The following is an 18,515-nucleotide window of genomic DNA, read 5'->3' on the forward strand; positions in this document are numbered from 1 at the left end:
GTCTCGGAAAATTGGCTTATCCTGTCGTTATATGAAGTGACACAAGACTCGATGACTAGCTCACTTTAAACTGATTTTATTGTCCCAATTCCACCAACAAATATATAACATGAATCGGCTGACTTATCATTTAATAGTGACCACTAATCACGAAAATTAATTAAACTATTTATTAAATTGAGAAGAGATTAGAATAATTACACACGGCCATGCCTTCTCTCTCTCACGCACACACCAAAACTCTTTGCACTCTCATTCTGAAACGAAGCTCAAATTCTTACTCTATGCTAAACTAAAATGAGATTTAACATCGCTCCCACCTCTTTTGAGAATGCCTGAACAAAAGATTAAATAATACACATTTACATAACATCATTATTAACACTGTACTCATAATTCCAATATGAAAGTCGCGTTGGGCTCTTGATTTGTCTCCCAAAACGAGTATGCTTCACGTGGGGCACATCTTGAATGGGGCTAGAATCTTGACATTGGGGCTCGCTGACTTTTTCCCGAATTTTAGCCACCTCCACCTCTGGTAGATCCGTCGATGAAGAGATTTCCATTGGGTACAAGCGTTGGAGGGGTCTTGTCAACACGTGTCCCTTCTTCACCTTCGTCACTGTGTACTGGCCGGACTTCTCCGTCTTTAATTCATAGTCGTGGGCGGTTTGCACTTTGGCGACTCTGCAGTGACCGTCACGTCCTCTAATGATTTCCACAATACGTCCGATTGGCCACTCGTACCTCTTCTTGTTTTTTGCTCCTATTAGAACCACATCTCCAATCTTCAGATTAGCACCCTTGGTCTCATTCCCTCGTTGCACTAATTGAGCCAAGTACTCGGTCCTAAATCGTTGTTGGAGTTGACCTTGAACAACTTGCATCTTCTTATAATTCCCTTCAAGTCCACTTTGACAGACTATAACTCCTTCTGGGAAATGGGCACTCCTACTGGGATGAAGAAACATGGATGGAGTCAAAGGAATTAGGTCACCAGAATCTTCAGTTAACACGGTCAGCGGTCGGTCATTGATGGTTGCTTGAACTGCTGATAAACTGGTGCGCAGCTCTTCACACGTCAATTTAGCCTTTCCCAACATACGACGTAATTGATTCTTCATGGATCGCACCAGACGCTCCCACCATCCTCCCCACCACGGTGCAGAAGGAGGATTCAAAGTCCATTTGATCGCTGACACGTCACACTTCTGGAGAATTTCCTCCCAATCCAGCGTCTTCAGCAAATTTGCTACACCCACAAAATTAGTCCCATTGTCACTGCAGAAGGTTCGGGGACGTCCATAAATATTGATGAACCGCTGCATCGCTCCCATAAATGCTTCCGTACTTAGAGATGACACCACATCAAACGCAACGAACCGGTAGACGGAGCAAGTAAAAAGCACAATCCACATTTTGCTTCCGTCTTTCAGAATCACGGGGCCAGCCAGGTCTACTCCGGTTGTCTCGTACACTTCGCCGGGTGTCACACGATTAGTTGGGAGTGCAGAAGGTTCCACACATAAAGGTCTCACATCATGTCTACGACAATTTGGACATGCTCTAATAATTCTCTTCATTGCTTTCCTTCCTCCCAGGATCCAAAATCGCTCTCTTAATTTGCACAGCAGAAATTGCGCTCCAGGATGAGAATATAACTTATGCAAATCTGTTATCATCATCTTCACTAGATAATGGTCACTGGGGAGAATTACGGGCCATCGAAAGCAATCAGTGTCCTCCTTGTTTAGTAGTCGAGTCTTCACACAAAGTAATCCATTTTTCTCCACCACGGAAAGTTTCTTCTTTAATTCAGTGACATCAGAACGAAGACACTCTTTCTGAATACCGTGGAGAATCTGGTGCTCTGCAACTTTGAATTCACTGTGACTTAACCTTGATCCTTTCACGTGTTTGGTTTTGTCCTTGTTGCAGTTGGTCACGAATCTTAAAATCCATCCCATCACTCTAACAGTCTTGTGAAATGAGGAGAATTTGCAGTGGAACCAGGACTTTTCTCTGAATACTTGCATTATTGTCCTTTTCCGTCCTTTGCCTTCTTTTCGTACCTCATCTTCATCAACTTCACATTTGTTGGATGGCCATTCTTCTTCACGTCGCTTCAACCAGTTCACGCCCTCCCACCATTTCGACTCAAGTAATTCATTTGGAGGGCAACCACGCGACCGAAGATCTGCAGGGTTGAGTACGCCAGGGACATGCCTCCAATTTGAAACCGAGGTCGAACTTCTTATTTCCTTGACCCGATTCGCCACAAAAGTCCCCCACTCTTCCCCTCTCTGAATCCAGGCAAGAGCTGTAGTGGAGTCCGTCCAGTGAAACTCTCGATCAATTCGAATATCAAGAGAGTCACGCACCATATTCAATAACCGGACTCCAATTAAGCATCCCATCAACTCGAGCCTGGGAATTGTTCCTCCTTTCAAAGGAGCTACACGGGCTTTGGCTTGAACGAGTTGCACACTGACTTCCGGTCCTCGTTCACTTCGAATGTAGATAACTGCTGCATAGGCGTAGCTACTCGCGTCCGTGAATAAATGTAACTGAGTACCACTTGATTCAGCCCGCAGCATCATCCTCCTTGGAATCTTGATTTTTGACAAGAGATAAATTTCTTGGCACCACTTCATAAATTTTGAAACTTGTTCTTCCTCCACCTCATCGTCCCATCCCTTGTCGGTTCGCCACATCTCCTGTAGCATCAACTTTGGTTGAAGAGTGGCAGGGCACGTGAATCCTATGGGGTCGAACAATTTCGCCACGACAGATAATATTTTCCTCTTAGTAACTGGTCCATCGACAATAACAGGCTGCACGTCACAGGATAAAGTGTCATCATGTCGATCCCACACTAATCCTAGTACACCAGTTATTGCCTCTTGTTCAATATTGACACCGCTACATTCCCACTGACGAAGATCCATTTTCGCCTCGGCCAAAATATCTGTTGAAATCTTGCGAAAATCTTCGTACTCTTGCATAGTATTGAATGAGGTCACGCTGTTGTCCACGTACATTGATTGGAGCAGTTTTCGAGCCACAGCTTCATATTCTTGCTTCACATGGGACAAATGCAGCTCCAACACCGCTCCGAGAAGGAAAGGGCTGCAGGTCAATCCAAACACGACCCGCGTATGACGTAAGGGTTTCACAGTGTTCTGGACTTGATCCTCCCACCACAGGAATTTTTGATAGTCTCTGTCCTCCTCTCGCACCTCAATCATCTGGAAGGCTTTCCGGATGTCCGACACCACTCCAAATCTTCTTTCTCTGAATCTATGCAAAACGGATGGAATGAGCTCAATTAAGTTGGGACCTTTATATAAGCAGTCATTTAAAGACGGTTTCCCAACACTCTTGCAACTTGCATCAAAGACAGGACGAACAGGTGTCGTTTGACTCTCGGGCTTGAACACTGGGCGGTGCGGTAGGTAATGACCAGCTTGATCCTCTTTAAATTCAATCTTGACTGGTTCCACTATTTGCTCATCCTCCCACCCCCGGAACACACTGCTGTACATGTCCACTGCACTTTGATCTTTTAATTTCCTAGTTGTTGACTGAAGTCTCTTCTCAGCAACGAATTTATTGACAGGTAATTCAGGTCTGTTTTCGATCCAAGGTAATCCAACAGAATACCGCCCATCTTCATTTCTTGACACATTATTTTTGAAGTGGGTTTTGGCTTCTTCCTCTTCTTGGAGCTTTGTCTTCACTTGAATTGGATCCTGAATTCCCAAACTGTCCAATGACCACATATCTTGAACATTAAGTTGACTCTGGAACAGAGAAATCACGGTATTGGAGTGGTGTGACTTATTCGACTTGAGAGGTCCACCCAACGCCCATCCGAAGATCGTTTCCTCTGCATAGAGATCATCTCCCAAATTGCTTCGTCTTCCAGTCATAACTTGTCCTCGCAAATCTGAGCCAATGAGGATTTCAACGTCACACTGGTCGACATTAACTGTGTCCAAATCTGACAAAGTTATTCCTTTTGCTTTAAGCTGGTCCACCCATGGTCCTTTAGGAATTCTCGGCAGCGAAGTACACACAATTGGCTTTTCCCTTAGAATCCATGTCTTCTCGATGGTCCCCAGCATATTCTTCACAATCACTTCTCTCAAGCTTTCTTCATGTAGCTCCGTCACATATCCACCCAGTAAGATATTTTTGACATGTTCTGTGCCTTTTGATTTCGAACCCGTTATGTTCACCGTTCTGGATCCAATATAGCTGACTTGACTTCCTTCGTCAATTAGCATTCTCACACGACACGATCCACTCGGGCCGACAGCACGAACAACGACCACTTTCAATAGCACATCTTGACTCTTGGCGAAATTGTTATGACGAATAACTGAAAGGTTGAGTTCTTCTGGCGGAGGAGTCTCTTTCTTTTCTCCACCGCGACACATTAGTAAGTGATGATTCTTACCGCAACCAAAACATTTCACGGCTCCCTTGCACTTGTTAGCATTGTGACCAATTTTCAGGCACCGGAAGCAAGCTCTTTTCTCTTTTATTTTCTCTTCTTTCTGTTCCAATGATAGATTTCTTGCTTTAAAACAGTCCTGACTCGGGTGATTTGTCTTGTCACAAAATATGCAGCCATTCTTGTTTGCTGTGGAAGCCGTCAGTCCAGCAGAAGTAGGGGTGTCTTCCAATCCCATATTCTTAAATGATTCATGAACTGACTCTCCCTTGTCCTTGCTTCGATCCTTTTGCCCACTCCCTTTCTTTTTGGCAGTCTGATCCAATCCATTTTTCGCAAGGCACCTTTCCTCTTCATCTTCCACCTCCCTCTCCAGAAATGTCATCAAATTGTCGAGTTCTGATTCTCCTTGCTCCAACTTCTTATCTTTTAAGGGACTCCTCTGCCACGCAATGAGGACCTCGTTGGGTAAACAGGACTCGACCAGGGGATACAATAGCTCGTTGGGGTCTGTTAACTTCCCAAGTGACTCCAACGCCTTCAACTTCCCCTTTAATTGATCGTGCAGCATAGATAACCCCATCTTCTTATCTGAGTCTCTTGCTTTCAGTACCATGCCCAATAATTCACGGATGTAGAGCTGGCGAAGAATTTTCTCGTTCCCAAATCTCTTCTTAAGGGCAGCAATGACTAATGGGTAGTTATCGTCTGATCTCGGATAAATCTTGATGACTGCTTGCGCTTTACTTTCAGGGATGATGGCTTGCACAAGATATTGAAATTTCACATTGATTGGCATATTCTCATCTGAATGGATGCCGTTGAACTGAGCCCACCATCCGAGCCATTCCTTCACGTCTCCGCCGAATTTAGTCAGCTCAATTTTCGGTAGTTTGTAACTCGACCTGCCTTCAGCTGACGCCGCACTTCCGGCGACACTTGAGACAGGGCTTGAATTGGTGGAGAGGACTTCCTTGATTTCCATAATAGCGGTCGCTAGCTTTGCTTCATATTCTTCGATCGCCTTTTCCTCTTCATCCAATTCGTCCTGGGTGGAGTTGGCGTCTAACATGCCATCCCTCACCTTCTGATTCAACTCCGATAACTCTTCACTAAGGCTGTTCAGCTTCTGTAATTTGACTCGTAGATAGGTCTCATCATATTCTTCCTTTGCTAGTTCGGTTTCCACTTCTCCTACGATGCGTGTGGTCGCCGACCTCTTGGTAGTTCTCTGCTTCTTAATCTTGTCCATGATGAGAACCTCAAGGACACCAGCAAAAGAAAAGAATTAATAACAAATAAATGTCAACAAATCGTGGAACTCTCTCGACCTCAGCTGCTCCCGAATGCTCAGGATGGAGCCCTCAAAGAGGCAAAACAGAATGGTGACTCCTCTCCAAACACGTTCCTCCCTCGCCAGGTCAGCAGTGCTCTCGCTGGACACAAGGGCAGGTGTCAGTCCAATTCGACTTCTTCTTCTTCTTCTCCTCGCCGGGTCAGCAATGCTCTCGCCGGGCACCAGGATAGATGTCGAAACTATTCACTTCACTTCCTTAGCAGAACAAGATAAGCCCCATACCAGGCGCCAAAAATGTTGAGACCGCGATTTATCCAACTACCCGTTGGGACCCGTCTCGGAAAATTGGCTTATCCTGTCGTTATATGAAGTGACACAAGACTCGATGACTAGCTCACTTTAAACTGATTTTATTGTCCCAATTCCACCAACAAATATATAACATGAATCGGCTGACTTATCATTTAATAGTGACCACTAATCACGAAAATTAATTAAACTATTTATTAAATTGAGAAGAGATTAGAATAATTACACACGGCCATGCCTTCTCTCTCTCACGCACACACCAAAACTCTTTGCACTCTCATTCTGAAACGAAGCTCAAATTCTTACTCTATGCTAAACTAAAATGAGATTTAACAGTAAAACTGAAGCATTCCACGGTAAATTCAATAAACATCACATTAGACTCTGTAAATCTGCATAATAAATGCATCTATGTCTGAAAATGCCTTTCTGAGTGCATCTAGATTTTATGCGAGTTGATAACTTGAGCAAACAGAAAGGCGGTTGTTCTGACCAATTAGTGGAGTTAGTGACTAAGTGCTTTGGTGAAATCAAAAATTTCCAACCTCGTTGCTTCACATTTTGACCCTCTTCTTCGCATTGATGATGGGTTTGCGCAGGTAACAAAAGGTAACATCACGACAACGTAAAGCGTGTGCCTCGTCGGATATTTGCGTTTGTGTTTGACACCAAACGAAATCGGAAGCAGTGCAAAGGCGGCATTAAATATGTATATTATGCTATGATTTAGACAACTTATGTACGTGAGCCAACAAAATGTTATGCATGGAATTTCCTGAAATTTTGTACTTTCATACTTTAGCCCTTCGATGTTTTTGATGATTCGCTGTCATTTTGATGACATGTCATTTTTGTCAGTTGTGCCATTGCTAATAAAGTATTGATTTGCTGTCATGGACCTACTCATCATTGCACTGCATTAGACGTACGTATATACTTATCACACCCCCACGAACGAAGAGAGGCTGCCTGGTTGCAGTATTGATACGAAGAATTCCCATGATGATTGGCGGTGTGAAGCGATATCTCGCCGAGATATATGACTCTCGCACCTGGCTGTGCAATTCACGGTATGGTACCACCAGAAGAGAGATGATTTAACAATGGTGGGTTGTGAGGATTGATTGGATTCTTCTTGATTCTCAAATAAATGCGTGCAGAAGTGAGGACCGAAGAATGAAGTGTTGATGAAGGGTGAGGAAATTAGAAAAGCTAAGAATATTTATTATTATAAATGACTGAGTGATTGTGCTCTGACGTGACGTGATGTGAGTGAAGATGCGTTAAGGAGGTAAATTGGTTGCCCTTCTTATCTCTCCTCTCCGCCTTCATTGCTTGATTTCGCCTTCTTTTCCTCGTCAATAATCAGACTGTCCGAGGGTTGCATACCACCGCCGTAAACACCACGGCATAAGCAACGCCACCAAGCCTGTCGCTTTCTTCCGAATTCGATCCTTATCTCCAACTTTGAAGGCTGCTAAACACTCATTCAACACATCTCATCAGTGTACGAAATGTATTTTATACATGTACACTTATGCATGTATAAGAGCTGACCAGCAGGAATTCATGTTGTACTAGCTTTAAAATGCAATTTTAATGTGATTTGTTCAAAGCTCTTAGTACGCTCCGAAGGGTTAACGTTGTTACAAAGTATATTATTCTGTACATACATACGTTTTCAAGAATTATTATTATTATTAAACACAAAACATGCCCTGTCGGCGTTTCTACTTTAAAATTGTAAACATGCAATATATGATTTCAATTTGATTCAATTCAACACATGCCATGAATTTCGAAATGTGGGAACATTTACGCATTTGGTGAAGCTATTAAGTTTATGCCTCAGTAAAGACTAACTATGTATTTATGCATTACTAACAAATACCAACCATTCAGAAATTCCAGTAAAATCGTTTAATATAATAATCATACTATACTGCATTCGCAATTAAGAATTAAGAATGTGGTTCCAGAAAGATGGTGTCACAACTGGATAATCTCCACAATGGATTTGTTCATTAAATGTTCATAAATCCCTTTGAATAACATGGAAGGGAACGAATTGACGATGGACAGGGAAAGTGTCGCATGACCGTTAATTCCTGAGCAACAATGGTGTGCGGCGGTCAACTTTGTGCTTTTCATGGGAAAGCTTTGAAGCATTCTTCAACCTCATCCGTCTTCTTTATTGTTTGTCCTGGCCACCATACCCACGACATCCCAGCCAACAGTTAATTAACCTCACACTTATTCCGTCCAACCAACGAACGTCATACGTTACATTACGTGTGTAACTAGCTGGACGACCGGTGCATATGAACCTTGTCTTCACGATAATTGAATATTGGCACTTGGGACGAGATTTGCGACAAGGAATCGCCACTTACGTATTACAGAAAGTCAGAAACTACTTCATTAAATCCGACAAATACGGACTGTCGATTGATGTTACAATGATCGAGGATTGATTTATGAAATAAGTGGTTTGAGTGGGATTTAAATTTTATTCATTTCGCAAAGGTATAAAATTGTTTTGTCGCCTACACACTGCATTAACGATGAATGTTGCTCATATAATCCTAAGAGATTTTTTAATGGTCGAACAAATAAACCCCACTGGACATTTTACATTTACATATTCACACACCACCGAATATATAAATACATTTTTTGGCAGACCTTGCATCGTACTTCTTATGCCGTATTTTCACTAATAGTCAGATATACTATGCATATATTTACATGTGCAGAGCTACATATAGTTGTTGACTCCTCGACCGGCTGGGGACAAAATTTATGAAACCACAACAAAAGAGGGTTTATATTGTAAGTCGTATTCTTAGTAATTAAGGTCAGAAGAAGACAGGTGGTGAGTGGTCGGTCGGTTCATGTTGTAACAACGGGTCCAAGGATTGTGAAGGACAATTCTGCAATATTTCAAGATTCATGCGTATATTATGGGCTTAAAATCTGCCACAATAATTAATGACATTAGTTTTTTGGGGCTCATGACATACTGCTGCCACTTACATAGCAAATTATTTTATTATCAGCAAAATGATCTGAATCTGAATCCAGCATACGAATGAACTTTGCTGGTGCCAGTCAGCCAACCTGCACAGGACTGAGCCATTTGAAAACTACACACGTGCACGGCGTATCACATTCATCCAATTGTTCATTGAAAAGGGTGATGCCAGCAAACCGAGCTAACCACTTCTTTCTCATGATGGGTGGTACGTAGTTCCTCCTTATTAAAATTATAATAACAATCGACGGTGGCGCTAATGAATATGAATGCACAAAGGAGAAGACCATCTCGTAGGCATGGGACTATTGTGTGTAGGATGTGTGGCATGTGGGAGATTAAATGTACATAAGCTTGCTCATTACGTCATCTCGCCCTTTCTCGTCGTTCGAATGTCATGAGGTTCCACATACATTTTTGGAAATGATTTTAAACCAAATGATTTAAACAAGACTTATTACTCGCAACAGTTTATGTACGTTCCAAACAATTTGACAGGCTAACTGTACACAAGTGCAACGTGGTGCAGTTATTTGGCTTGCATAAATGTGCAAGTGTCCTTTTGTGGATAATAAAGACAATGTGTGTCGACTCTTCCATCCTTTCAGCCGTGTAAGCAGTAGGCACAATGTGTATGACTATAATACAAGTTTGGTCCGATGCATCAAATTTCCTTAAAAGTCAATGAACAGTAAAAACAGTGAATCAGTTGCATGTCCAAGAGCTGAAAGTGAACTTGAACATGCATCTTTCTCTCTATTCTCTCACAGTGATGTAACCGCTTGTGTATATAGACATGTATGTCTGTATGAACCTTTCGTACATATTTGGAGGATCAAAACATACTAAAACCTATTTAAGATATCGTCATTCAAAATCCCCCCTTTTACATATTCAACGACGATATGTATTAAAGGTTCAGCAATAAACGACACTTTCACGATAAGCTATCTATGCATACGTACATATTTATTTTGGAGGTCGTTAACAATGCAGTAAAATGCGTGCTAATTTAGAATCAAATATGGACAATCTTTCCGTTGATTTGGTCATGACTGAACTACTGACTTTTCCGAATAATATTATGGTCATTGTTTTGAGTTTGATAGCCATAAATGGGAAGGATGAGTAAGATGGTTCGGGCAGTTTGGACCTGCATATGTACATACGCTTCGATACTGACGTTCATATCTACACAGCTCTTGTTTTCATTTTGATGCAAGTTACACTTTTTAGGCACAGGACTTGACTCGCGTTCCTTATATAGAGACAAATATGGTTTGGTTAACAAGCCGTTGTTATTTGTTTTTGAAGATGAAATGAGCGACTCTGTCAGTCACTTGCTACTTGTTGAGATTGGTGCCACCAACTACAATTCAGGTTGAGGATGGTAAGGGTTCATGGAAAGTGCAATTTTGCAAAAAAATGTTACTACTTATTTTTTTGTTAAAATAACTTGAAATAAAACAGTATGGAATCTCGTTTTGCATCATTTATTGAACAGTTGATAGCTTTATTTGCGCCCTTATTATACTTTAGGTGCACAAAAAAGTGGTTCAGTTTCCAACAGAGAAAATTGAAAAGTAGATTGCACCCTGAGTCTCTTGGGCACTTAATTAAGTGGTAGTTGTTGTGCAGACGAAGCGAAATAATAAACTCCCTCCGCCACAGAAGCCACAGCAATACCACGTCCACTGCTGTGAGCACGAAGCAGTAGCAGCAACATCTTTTTCACCTCTCGTCAAAATGGTTCAGCTTTAATGGAAAAATCACGAGTGAGGATGTTTTTTGCTCGTTTTAAGACAATTGAAGTCCCACAAGGAGCGTTTGTGAAATGAAGGCTTCCGTCTTCCGCAGACGCGTGGCACCACACCATGTCACGTTTTAGTACTCGGCTTCACACGTCCCGACGACCAACGGCAATTGCCCTGATTATTAGAGACAGCATAATTTTTCCCAGAGAGAGACAACTCCTACGGCACCTCGGCTTCTGGGCATTCGTCGGTCTCCTCTCTCAAGTTAATTGGATAATCTCCCTGATGTCCGTTGTAGTAAAATTAATTTAAGGGAGGAAGGCATCACCCTGAATAAACAGGTTGGCCACTCACTCACTTAGCCATTTGGACAAAAAGTAAATTAAATCCCACAGTTTAAAATGCCGAAAGCAAACAAATGATAATTGTGAGTGTTGTTACTTTAGACGTCGTCGGTGCGAAGGGACAAACTTTTTTCCGCTACTGGTTTTTTTTATTTAACCCGAAACTGCTACCGAGGTTTCAAAGGAGGAGATGAGAAATAATCCGTCCAACACTTCCACCACTTTTATGCATAGTGATTTGCGGTTGTTTTATTGTACCTTTATGGAAAAATGTGGTTTGAAAAGTTGTTTGTAAATACGAACTATACAGACGACTAAAATACAATACGAGTGTGGTTTTTATGCTCAAATATCACTATCTTATTATCCATTATGCAAACAGCGTCAACTTGTTTGTAAATTTTGTCGTGGACATTTTAACATTTCATTATGTGGCGGATTTAATATGTTGTTGTCGTTCTCTCGTGTGGATGAGGTGTTACAAGATATGCTGCTGGGCTGGGTGGCTGCTGCATTTCTCTGGTGCGTGTGGGTTTAGTTTTTCATGAAAACTGGAATTAAACTGGGTGAAATCTTGCATGAAATCTAATGCTCCAACAACGAGTAACTAATGATCTGATGCAGCCAACGAACCGGGCAGAATTAAGAAGGATAATGGGTGATATGAATAAAACCAGGGAAATCCTTTTTCCGAAAAAATTGAGGAGAATGCCCCAATATAGATGAATAAAAATTTGGGCATTTGCTTTTCCCCGAGGGAAAGGAAAAAGGGAATAGCTTTTCCCTCAACCTCAAGATTTTCCCTGGAGACGGGGATTTTCGTATGAATAAAACCAAGGTGAAAGCCTTTCCTTCAGGCAATCTCCCCAAAAAATACCGATCAGCTACTATGCTGACCCCAACTAACAAAATTAGCAATAAAACTTAGTTTTTAAGCATCTGTTGTACTTTTTATGAATGTTGGACACTAGTTGGACATGTTAGGGCTTTGAAACTCACAAAACCAGATTTATCGACAAAAATATAGATTTTTATTTGCTATCGACATCGAAAAAATGTATTTTATATTTTCATTGAAAACCTGAAAATATTTTCTGAAATATTTTTAAATTCAGATTTCGGCCAACTGGTCATGCTACCGGTATCGCGAAAGTTGCATATAAATGTTGAAAATTTTCCAAGATTCTAATTAAATTCTGCTTTCGCTCATTTATTCGCCGTTTAAGGGTCCATTGCATGTGGGTTTTGAGTTTGAATTTTTGTGTCTCAACTTTCCATTCCTCCATATAAATGGCGATTTTGAAACCCATTCATCGTCGTGCATATTTTACAAAAAGGGAGGTTTCAAAATTCGAAAATTTTTAGCTTTATACAAAGTTAGGAGGTTAGAATTTTAGTATTTTTCCTGGTTAGGAAATTTTTGAAAATCTATAAAAAATTCAAAAATGAGTTTGATCTTGAATATTATAAAATAACTGTATGGGACAATAATCGTAAAAGAGTTTTTAAATTCCGAGAACAATTTGATTTTTGGCGAGCATTTGAAGGTGGTTTTTTCCAGGTTAGTCTGAGTGAGTTTGGAGGGTGTTCAAAAAATCAAAAATAGATTAAATTAAATACACTTATATACAACAAAACAACGCTGAAATTTCCTTGATTTTTGCAATTCTGAGATGCGCCGATACCGAATTTTAGCCTTTTTAGCGAACATCACAAACCAGTGGGGGTCATTGGGGGACATTTCTTTAAGAATTTGATCAAAATCATGGTCAGAGAAATTTTTGAAATGCATTTGTGTTCGTTGCGATGGTATTATTTTAATTACATGTAATTGAAGTCAGGGGATTTGCCCGAAACCAAGGGGATTTGCCTGGCGAGAAAGGTAAAAGTTTATTCATACGAAAAGGAGCAATAGCCTTGACCTGTGAGACTTTCCCTCAGGCAAATGCCTTTCCCTTTTCCCGTTTCCTTGGAGGATTTCCCTGGTTTTATTCATACCAGTACATAAGTACAGATAAGTGCCAAAGTCAACACAACAAGTGAAAATCCCAACAAATATAAATACGTATGTACATACATATACATTCATCCTTGCCAAACAAGAAGAAGCTTATATACGAATTGCCGTCGTCGTTGTCGGGAACAGCGTTGCATAGCGTGTCAGGTGAAATGCTAACGTGACAAAAGTGTCATTCGTGACATATACAAAAAAATTAACTTACTCACCACACCTCACATGCAACAATATTCCGTGGTCAAGCCCAAGCTCTCCACGCATAAAATATGGCAAAGTGCACTCAGGACTTATGAAGTGCAAGGGTGGACTCATTCGTCATCCGGAACAAGAAGAGGCGAAAGAGCAAGGAAATAAGGAACACGTCGTATTACACAAATTATTTTGAATAGAATTTTGGTCTCCTCAAAGAATGAAAGCCAAGTCAATGTAGCCCTTGAGACAAGTTTGCTTTTCTTGACTTGACACTCTCTTAACTTTAATTCAAACCCATTCTGTACGTAATTAAATTTCAACAGCCAGAATTTAATTTCAAGTGAATAGTAAATAAAAGGACAGGACATACACACAAGTCCAAGTGTCTGTTGTATGTATGAGGCAGTGGTTACAACAACTTGTGAGTGAACAAGAGTAACAGGGAAAATTTATTTCCTTGTACGAATTCACAAGTTATTGTTGTTTGTTTTTAATGAGACTTAAACGCTTAATGTTCCAGTCCCAGAACAACACTCTGCGCTGGATTGTTGTTCATACGGAGATCGAGGTGGTGCAGATCTGTTGTCGAGATTATGCCACCAATTACTCCCAAGTCATTTGAGCAACTAATAGCCGGCGAAATCATTTTATGATAATGAAAACTTTGGAGCAGCTGAATAGAAAAGTTATGCTGTTCTTCTGCTACACCCATGAGAATTTAATCGAAGGGCTCGGTTAGATTTATTCTCGTATTTTGGTCCACATTTAAACTATGTAAGAGAGTTGTTGACCAAGTTGTGGCGATGTAGTGGTAAAAAGTGGATTGCTCTTTTGTTGCTTGTATTCTGGATGTAATATGTCACTCCCTATTACATTCAACACATACTGAAGCTTTTAGGGCCTTAGGTACTGTTGAACCTCTCATCATGAAGCCAGAGTAAAGTGCATGCGGTTTACGGATATTTGGCTCCAATCCACTCCACCAGAGCTCTGGCATGTCTTTTGATCGCCAAAGGACAAGAATTTACTGCACAACACAATAATTCTACATGTACTTGGCTTGGAATATATACTTAGCATATAATAAAAGTCGTAATTGTTTATTGTTCGAGTCGAATGGTTACATAAATATACAGAGAGCACAAGAAAGCAGCACGGGTGAACAGTGCATTATCTCGTCTTGTGAAATGCGAGCAAGTGAAATCTAGACCAAAAAGTGAACTCTTATTATCATTACCATTGTTGTCCACTACGTTCCGTCCGTCGTTCTCGTCATAGTGTTGCGCACTGAAAAGTCTCCATTCACTTCATTGTCGCAATCGTACATGTGTGTGCATTAGTGAGATGAGAGCCTTGTCTGGTATTTATGGGATTATAATAATAATAATGCTCGCAATGAAACGGATCTCACCATGTAATCGTTTTGTCATTGTTCAGTTTTGCATTCCCACGACATTTATTTGGCCCAACCACAAAATTAAGTTGAGCAATGGAACATGATCAGTGTTAATTCTGTTTCGAATGGATTTATTTATTCGCGTTTGCAGTTAACTGCAGACTTCTAATTTAGAAGTTCTAAATACATGCATCGTTCCGTCCACCCAAAAGACGCTTGAACTCCAACCCTTCATTTCCAACAAACTCATCACTTAAGTATGTACATACGTATGTCCATACATACGTGTGTTGGTATAAAAAGCCTCACAGTCACCACAAGTGACGAGTCTTTGGCTTGACGCAAAGTGGACCACGTTGCCCTTCGAAATGTTTAAGTAAAAGGGTAAAAGTATTCATTTTGGATAGATTTCTTGGCATGGAACTCTGCAGGAGGACGCAGCAAGGAGTGACGGCAGGGTGTCCATCCTTAGACAACGGATGAGAAAGGTCCCATCACTCAGAGTCGGGTTGCATCCCGTCTCATCTGTTTCACAAAATCTAATCTGTCCATCCGTGTCAGTCTTGAGAGTTCTGGTTGAAAAAGAAACCTATTATCCAATCCAATTTACTTCGGAGTCACTGATGGGTATCATTCCAACCTAAACGATTGCTGTCCCACCAACCAAACCACGCAAAGCACACACACACCTTCTTCTCCACTTTCTACTTCCCTATGCTCGTTTATTTACTATTTAGATGCACCCACCTTTAAATACCCATGTTCCTACGTGTAGTTTTTTTGTGGCACTTTCCTATCAACATATCACCACAACTTCGAGTCGTCATCATCAGCCAGTTCCTCCAGTGAAATCAAATTTCGTAATCTTTAAATCGCAATCAACTTCCAAATTGCATTAAAAGGTATTTTATTGCAGGAAGGTCGTCCCATATCGAGATGGTCGCTCTTCTTGACCGTGCATTAAACGAAATTTGAGTCAGTTTGAAAGAGATATATGGACAGAGTGGGCATACTCATTGAAAAACCAATTGAATCCAATATTGAATCAAGCAAGGTGGTGCAATATTGGATATCAAATATTTTGATGGGTCTGCTTCCCACGCCGCTGTTCTGGTCAATGGTCAAGGGACTTGTAGCTGCCTACCTTCAAATCCTTGTAACTCACACATCCAACTTGATACGATGCTTTGATGACCACAAAGACCATATATTTAGAGTATCTACATATCCATTTAGTTTCGTTTCTTACGAGAATGAATGGGCCAAATAAAAGTTTGTGTCATTTAAAGAAAACCAATAGGTAAGCATTTTCATAGGTTGATATTTATGAATTGGAATACGTAATGTCAACCAGAATCACGAGCTACGGCTAAAAATCATTTAAAACTTCGTCTGTAAAGAGCACAATCAGAATATTGACAATGGCTCAAGAGAAACCGTCGTGTTTGACATCTGCGACTGTCTTTCACGGCAAATCCACAGGGTTCCTTCTTAAAAATAAACGAAGGGGTTGATTGTGATGAACACTTTGCTACGGGATTTGGATTGTATTCAAATTTCTCAGAGGGCTAAACTTGATTCAATCCTAAAAATCCTCTTTAAAGATATTTGTACAATTTTAAGATATGACCTTATACAGAGAGCGTCGAGCGCTCGTGGCTGACCAAAAACCTCCGCTTTCTTATTACGACAATAATAATGCACGCAGTTTGGCTCACACCAGCAGCCAAACGAAGCCACATTGCTGTAGATCCTATTGCACAGTGTAAAATAAATATCACTCATAAAAAAAGTATGCTGCAGAATCTTGCAAGGCATGATCAGCGATTTATTATCGTTATTATTATTATTAGAATACAAACTGACTGAATACATACATTCCTATTTTCCCCTCGCTTACTCACCTACGTCTTTATTATCATTGGGCATCCATCGCCATGTGTGAGAGACTTTTTTAAATCTTAAATAAACCTTGTTGTATGAGCTTTGAATTTGATATTATGTAGCCAACCAAGCCAGCCATGCACCATTGATCACATTACAAATGAAAATATCTTCGGACAGTTCCTTGGGTGAAAAATTTGCTGGGTCATGCCGACCGACTCATCGACCAGCGTCGTTGCATTGACTTTTACTTGGGAAGTTGGGTGGTGTTTTAGGATAGCAGATATTATGTAGATGACTCTTGTCTTTGTTGTCGTCGTACCCTTCTTCCAATACTTTTGCAGTGGACGTAAGGATATACGAAATGCCAAAGTTATAAAATATTCGTATTTTTTGTTGTTACAATTCAATCTTCCCTTGATTAATATGTCTAATAATAATCTAAATTGACTTTGAGGATTCACTTTTTCAAACTTTGCGTGTTACAGCATATACAACTATATCTATGTACATAAAAATGCATAGATTTTTGTAAGAAATATGAAATCTATACACATTTATGTATTTAGATACACACTACGAGCAGTGCATGTGATTGTAATATTTTATACATGCATTCATGCATTTTATTTGAGATTAAAAACACCTTAGCCTCGAGGGAATTATGTATCAGACAGAATGGTGATCATCTTGTAATGCTCACTCAATCATGATTAATATGATGTGACGAATAATTTGAAGCCATTGTTGTTATGAATAAAACCATTTGGAGGTTATCTTTTTATTATACGTCAATTACAATGACACGGTTATCGTTTAAATGTTTCGGAGATTAATGAATTTGTCTCCTGCTAATTGATGAACCCTTTTACGTTGAAGTTTTTATTCATTTGCTAAATGTTCGCAATTCAATTGGTGGGGTCTTCTTCGCGATTTCTTATTTTCCAAGAAAATAAACATTTACATATGTGTCATGTGTTCCAAATATATGTACATGGCTATCAGAATTGCTTGTGTTAGTTCCAAGAAAGGACACAAGTAAGATGCTAATTAACTGAATTAACACCGTGACGGTGATATGCAAGAAACCTGCAACGCCAACGACCATGTTGTAAGTTTAGAAATTGAGAGTCGTTTTATTTATTTGACTTTAACGAATTAATTAAGCAATCTAACAAAATATCATAAATTACAAAAACAGAAATAAGTAGATTAAAGAGATGTTGAATATTTGATTAACTTTATTTCACGTAGCATAAGCATACATTTAGCCCGTGTTGACAAAAGTATCAAGTTATGTTATGAATTGTTTGTAACGTAATCATTTCCCGCTGATTAGCATTTTACAAAATAACAAAGTTTTCTGTTAAGTTTATCAAACACAAGATTTTTTAGCCGTGGTGTACAATAATTTCCCGAATATTACGTAAGCGAGCAATGTACGTACGTAGGTTTGTGAATGTACTTCAATTGATGAAAGCGCTTTGCACTGAAAACCTATGAAGGATTATTACAAAGATGTTAAATTACTCCGTCAAAATATCCGCCATGGGCATTAATTTCCCAACATTTAGTCATACAATCAAGTAAACTTTTACATTGAATGCAGTGGTTTTTCTTTCAATACAAACAAAAAAGTGAGAGCCCACAAGAGCGAGGAGGAAGACGAAGGGAGGTGAATGGACAAAGGAGCAAATGATTTTTAATTTCTTAATAGACTCATTAAAGACGGAGATGAATTATCAAAGTTTCAGCTTAGCTCGGACTCAAATGAAAAATTCCAATGGATATCTGCTACCCAACATTCGGGACAAAAAAATAAAAGTAAT

The 18,515-nt window shown here is 40.1% G+C and overlaps 1 protein-coding gene across 1 annotated transcript; it reads right to left on the bottom strand.

The window, feature by feature from the left end:
• Positions 1 to 362: 362 nt before the first annotated feature.
• On the bottom strand, positions 363 to 5,711 carry LOC110843477. The gene has a single exon (XM_022089443.1). It carries the CDS (start codon positions 5,709 to 5,711, stop codon positions 363 to 365), a length of 5,349 nt encoding a protein of 1,782 aa, XP_021945135.1.
• Between the last annotated feature and the right edge of the window lie 12,804 nt (positions 5,712 to 18,515).

The sequence above is a fragment of the Folsomia candida genome, unplaced genomic scaffold (genome assembly GCF_002217175.1).
Source record: "Folsomia candida strain VU population unplaced genomic scaffold, ASM221717v1 Fcan01_Sc002, whole genome shotgun sequence".
NCBI classification, from domain to species: Eukaryota; Metazoa; Arthropoda; class Collembola; order Entomobryomorpha; family Isotomidae; genus Folsomia; species Folsomia candida.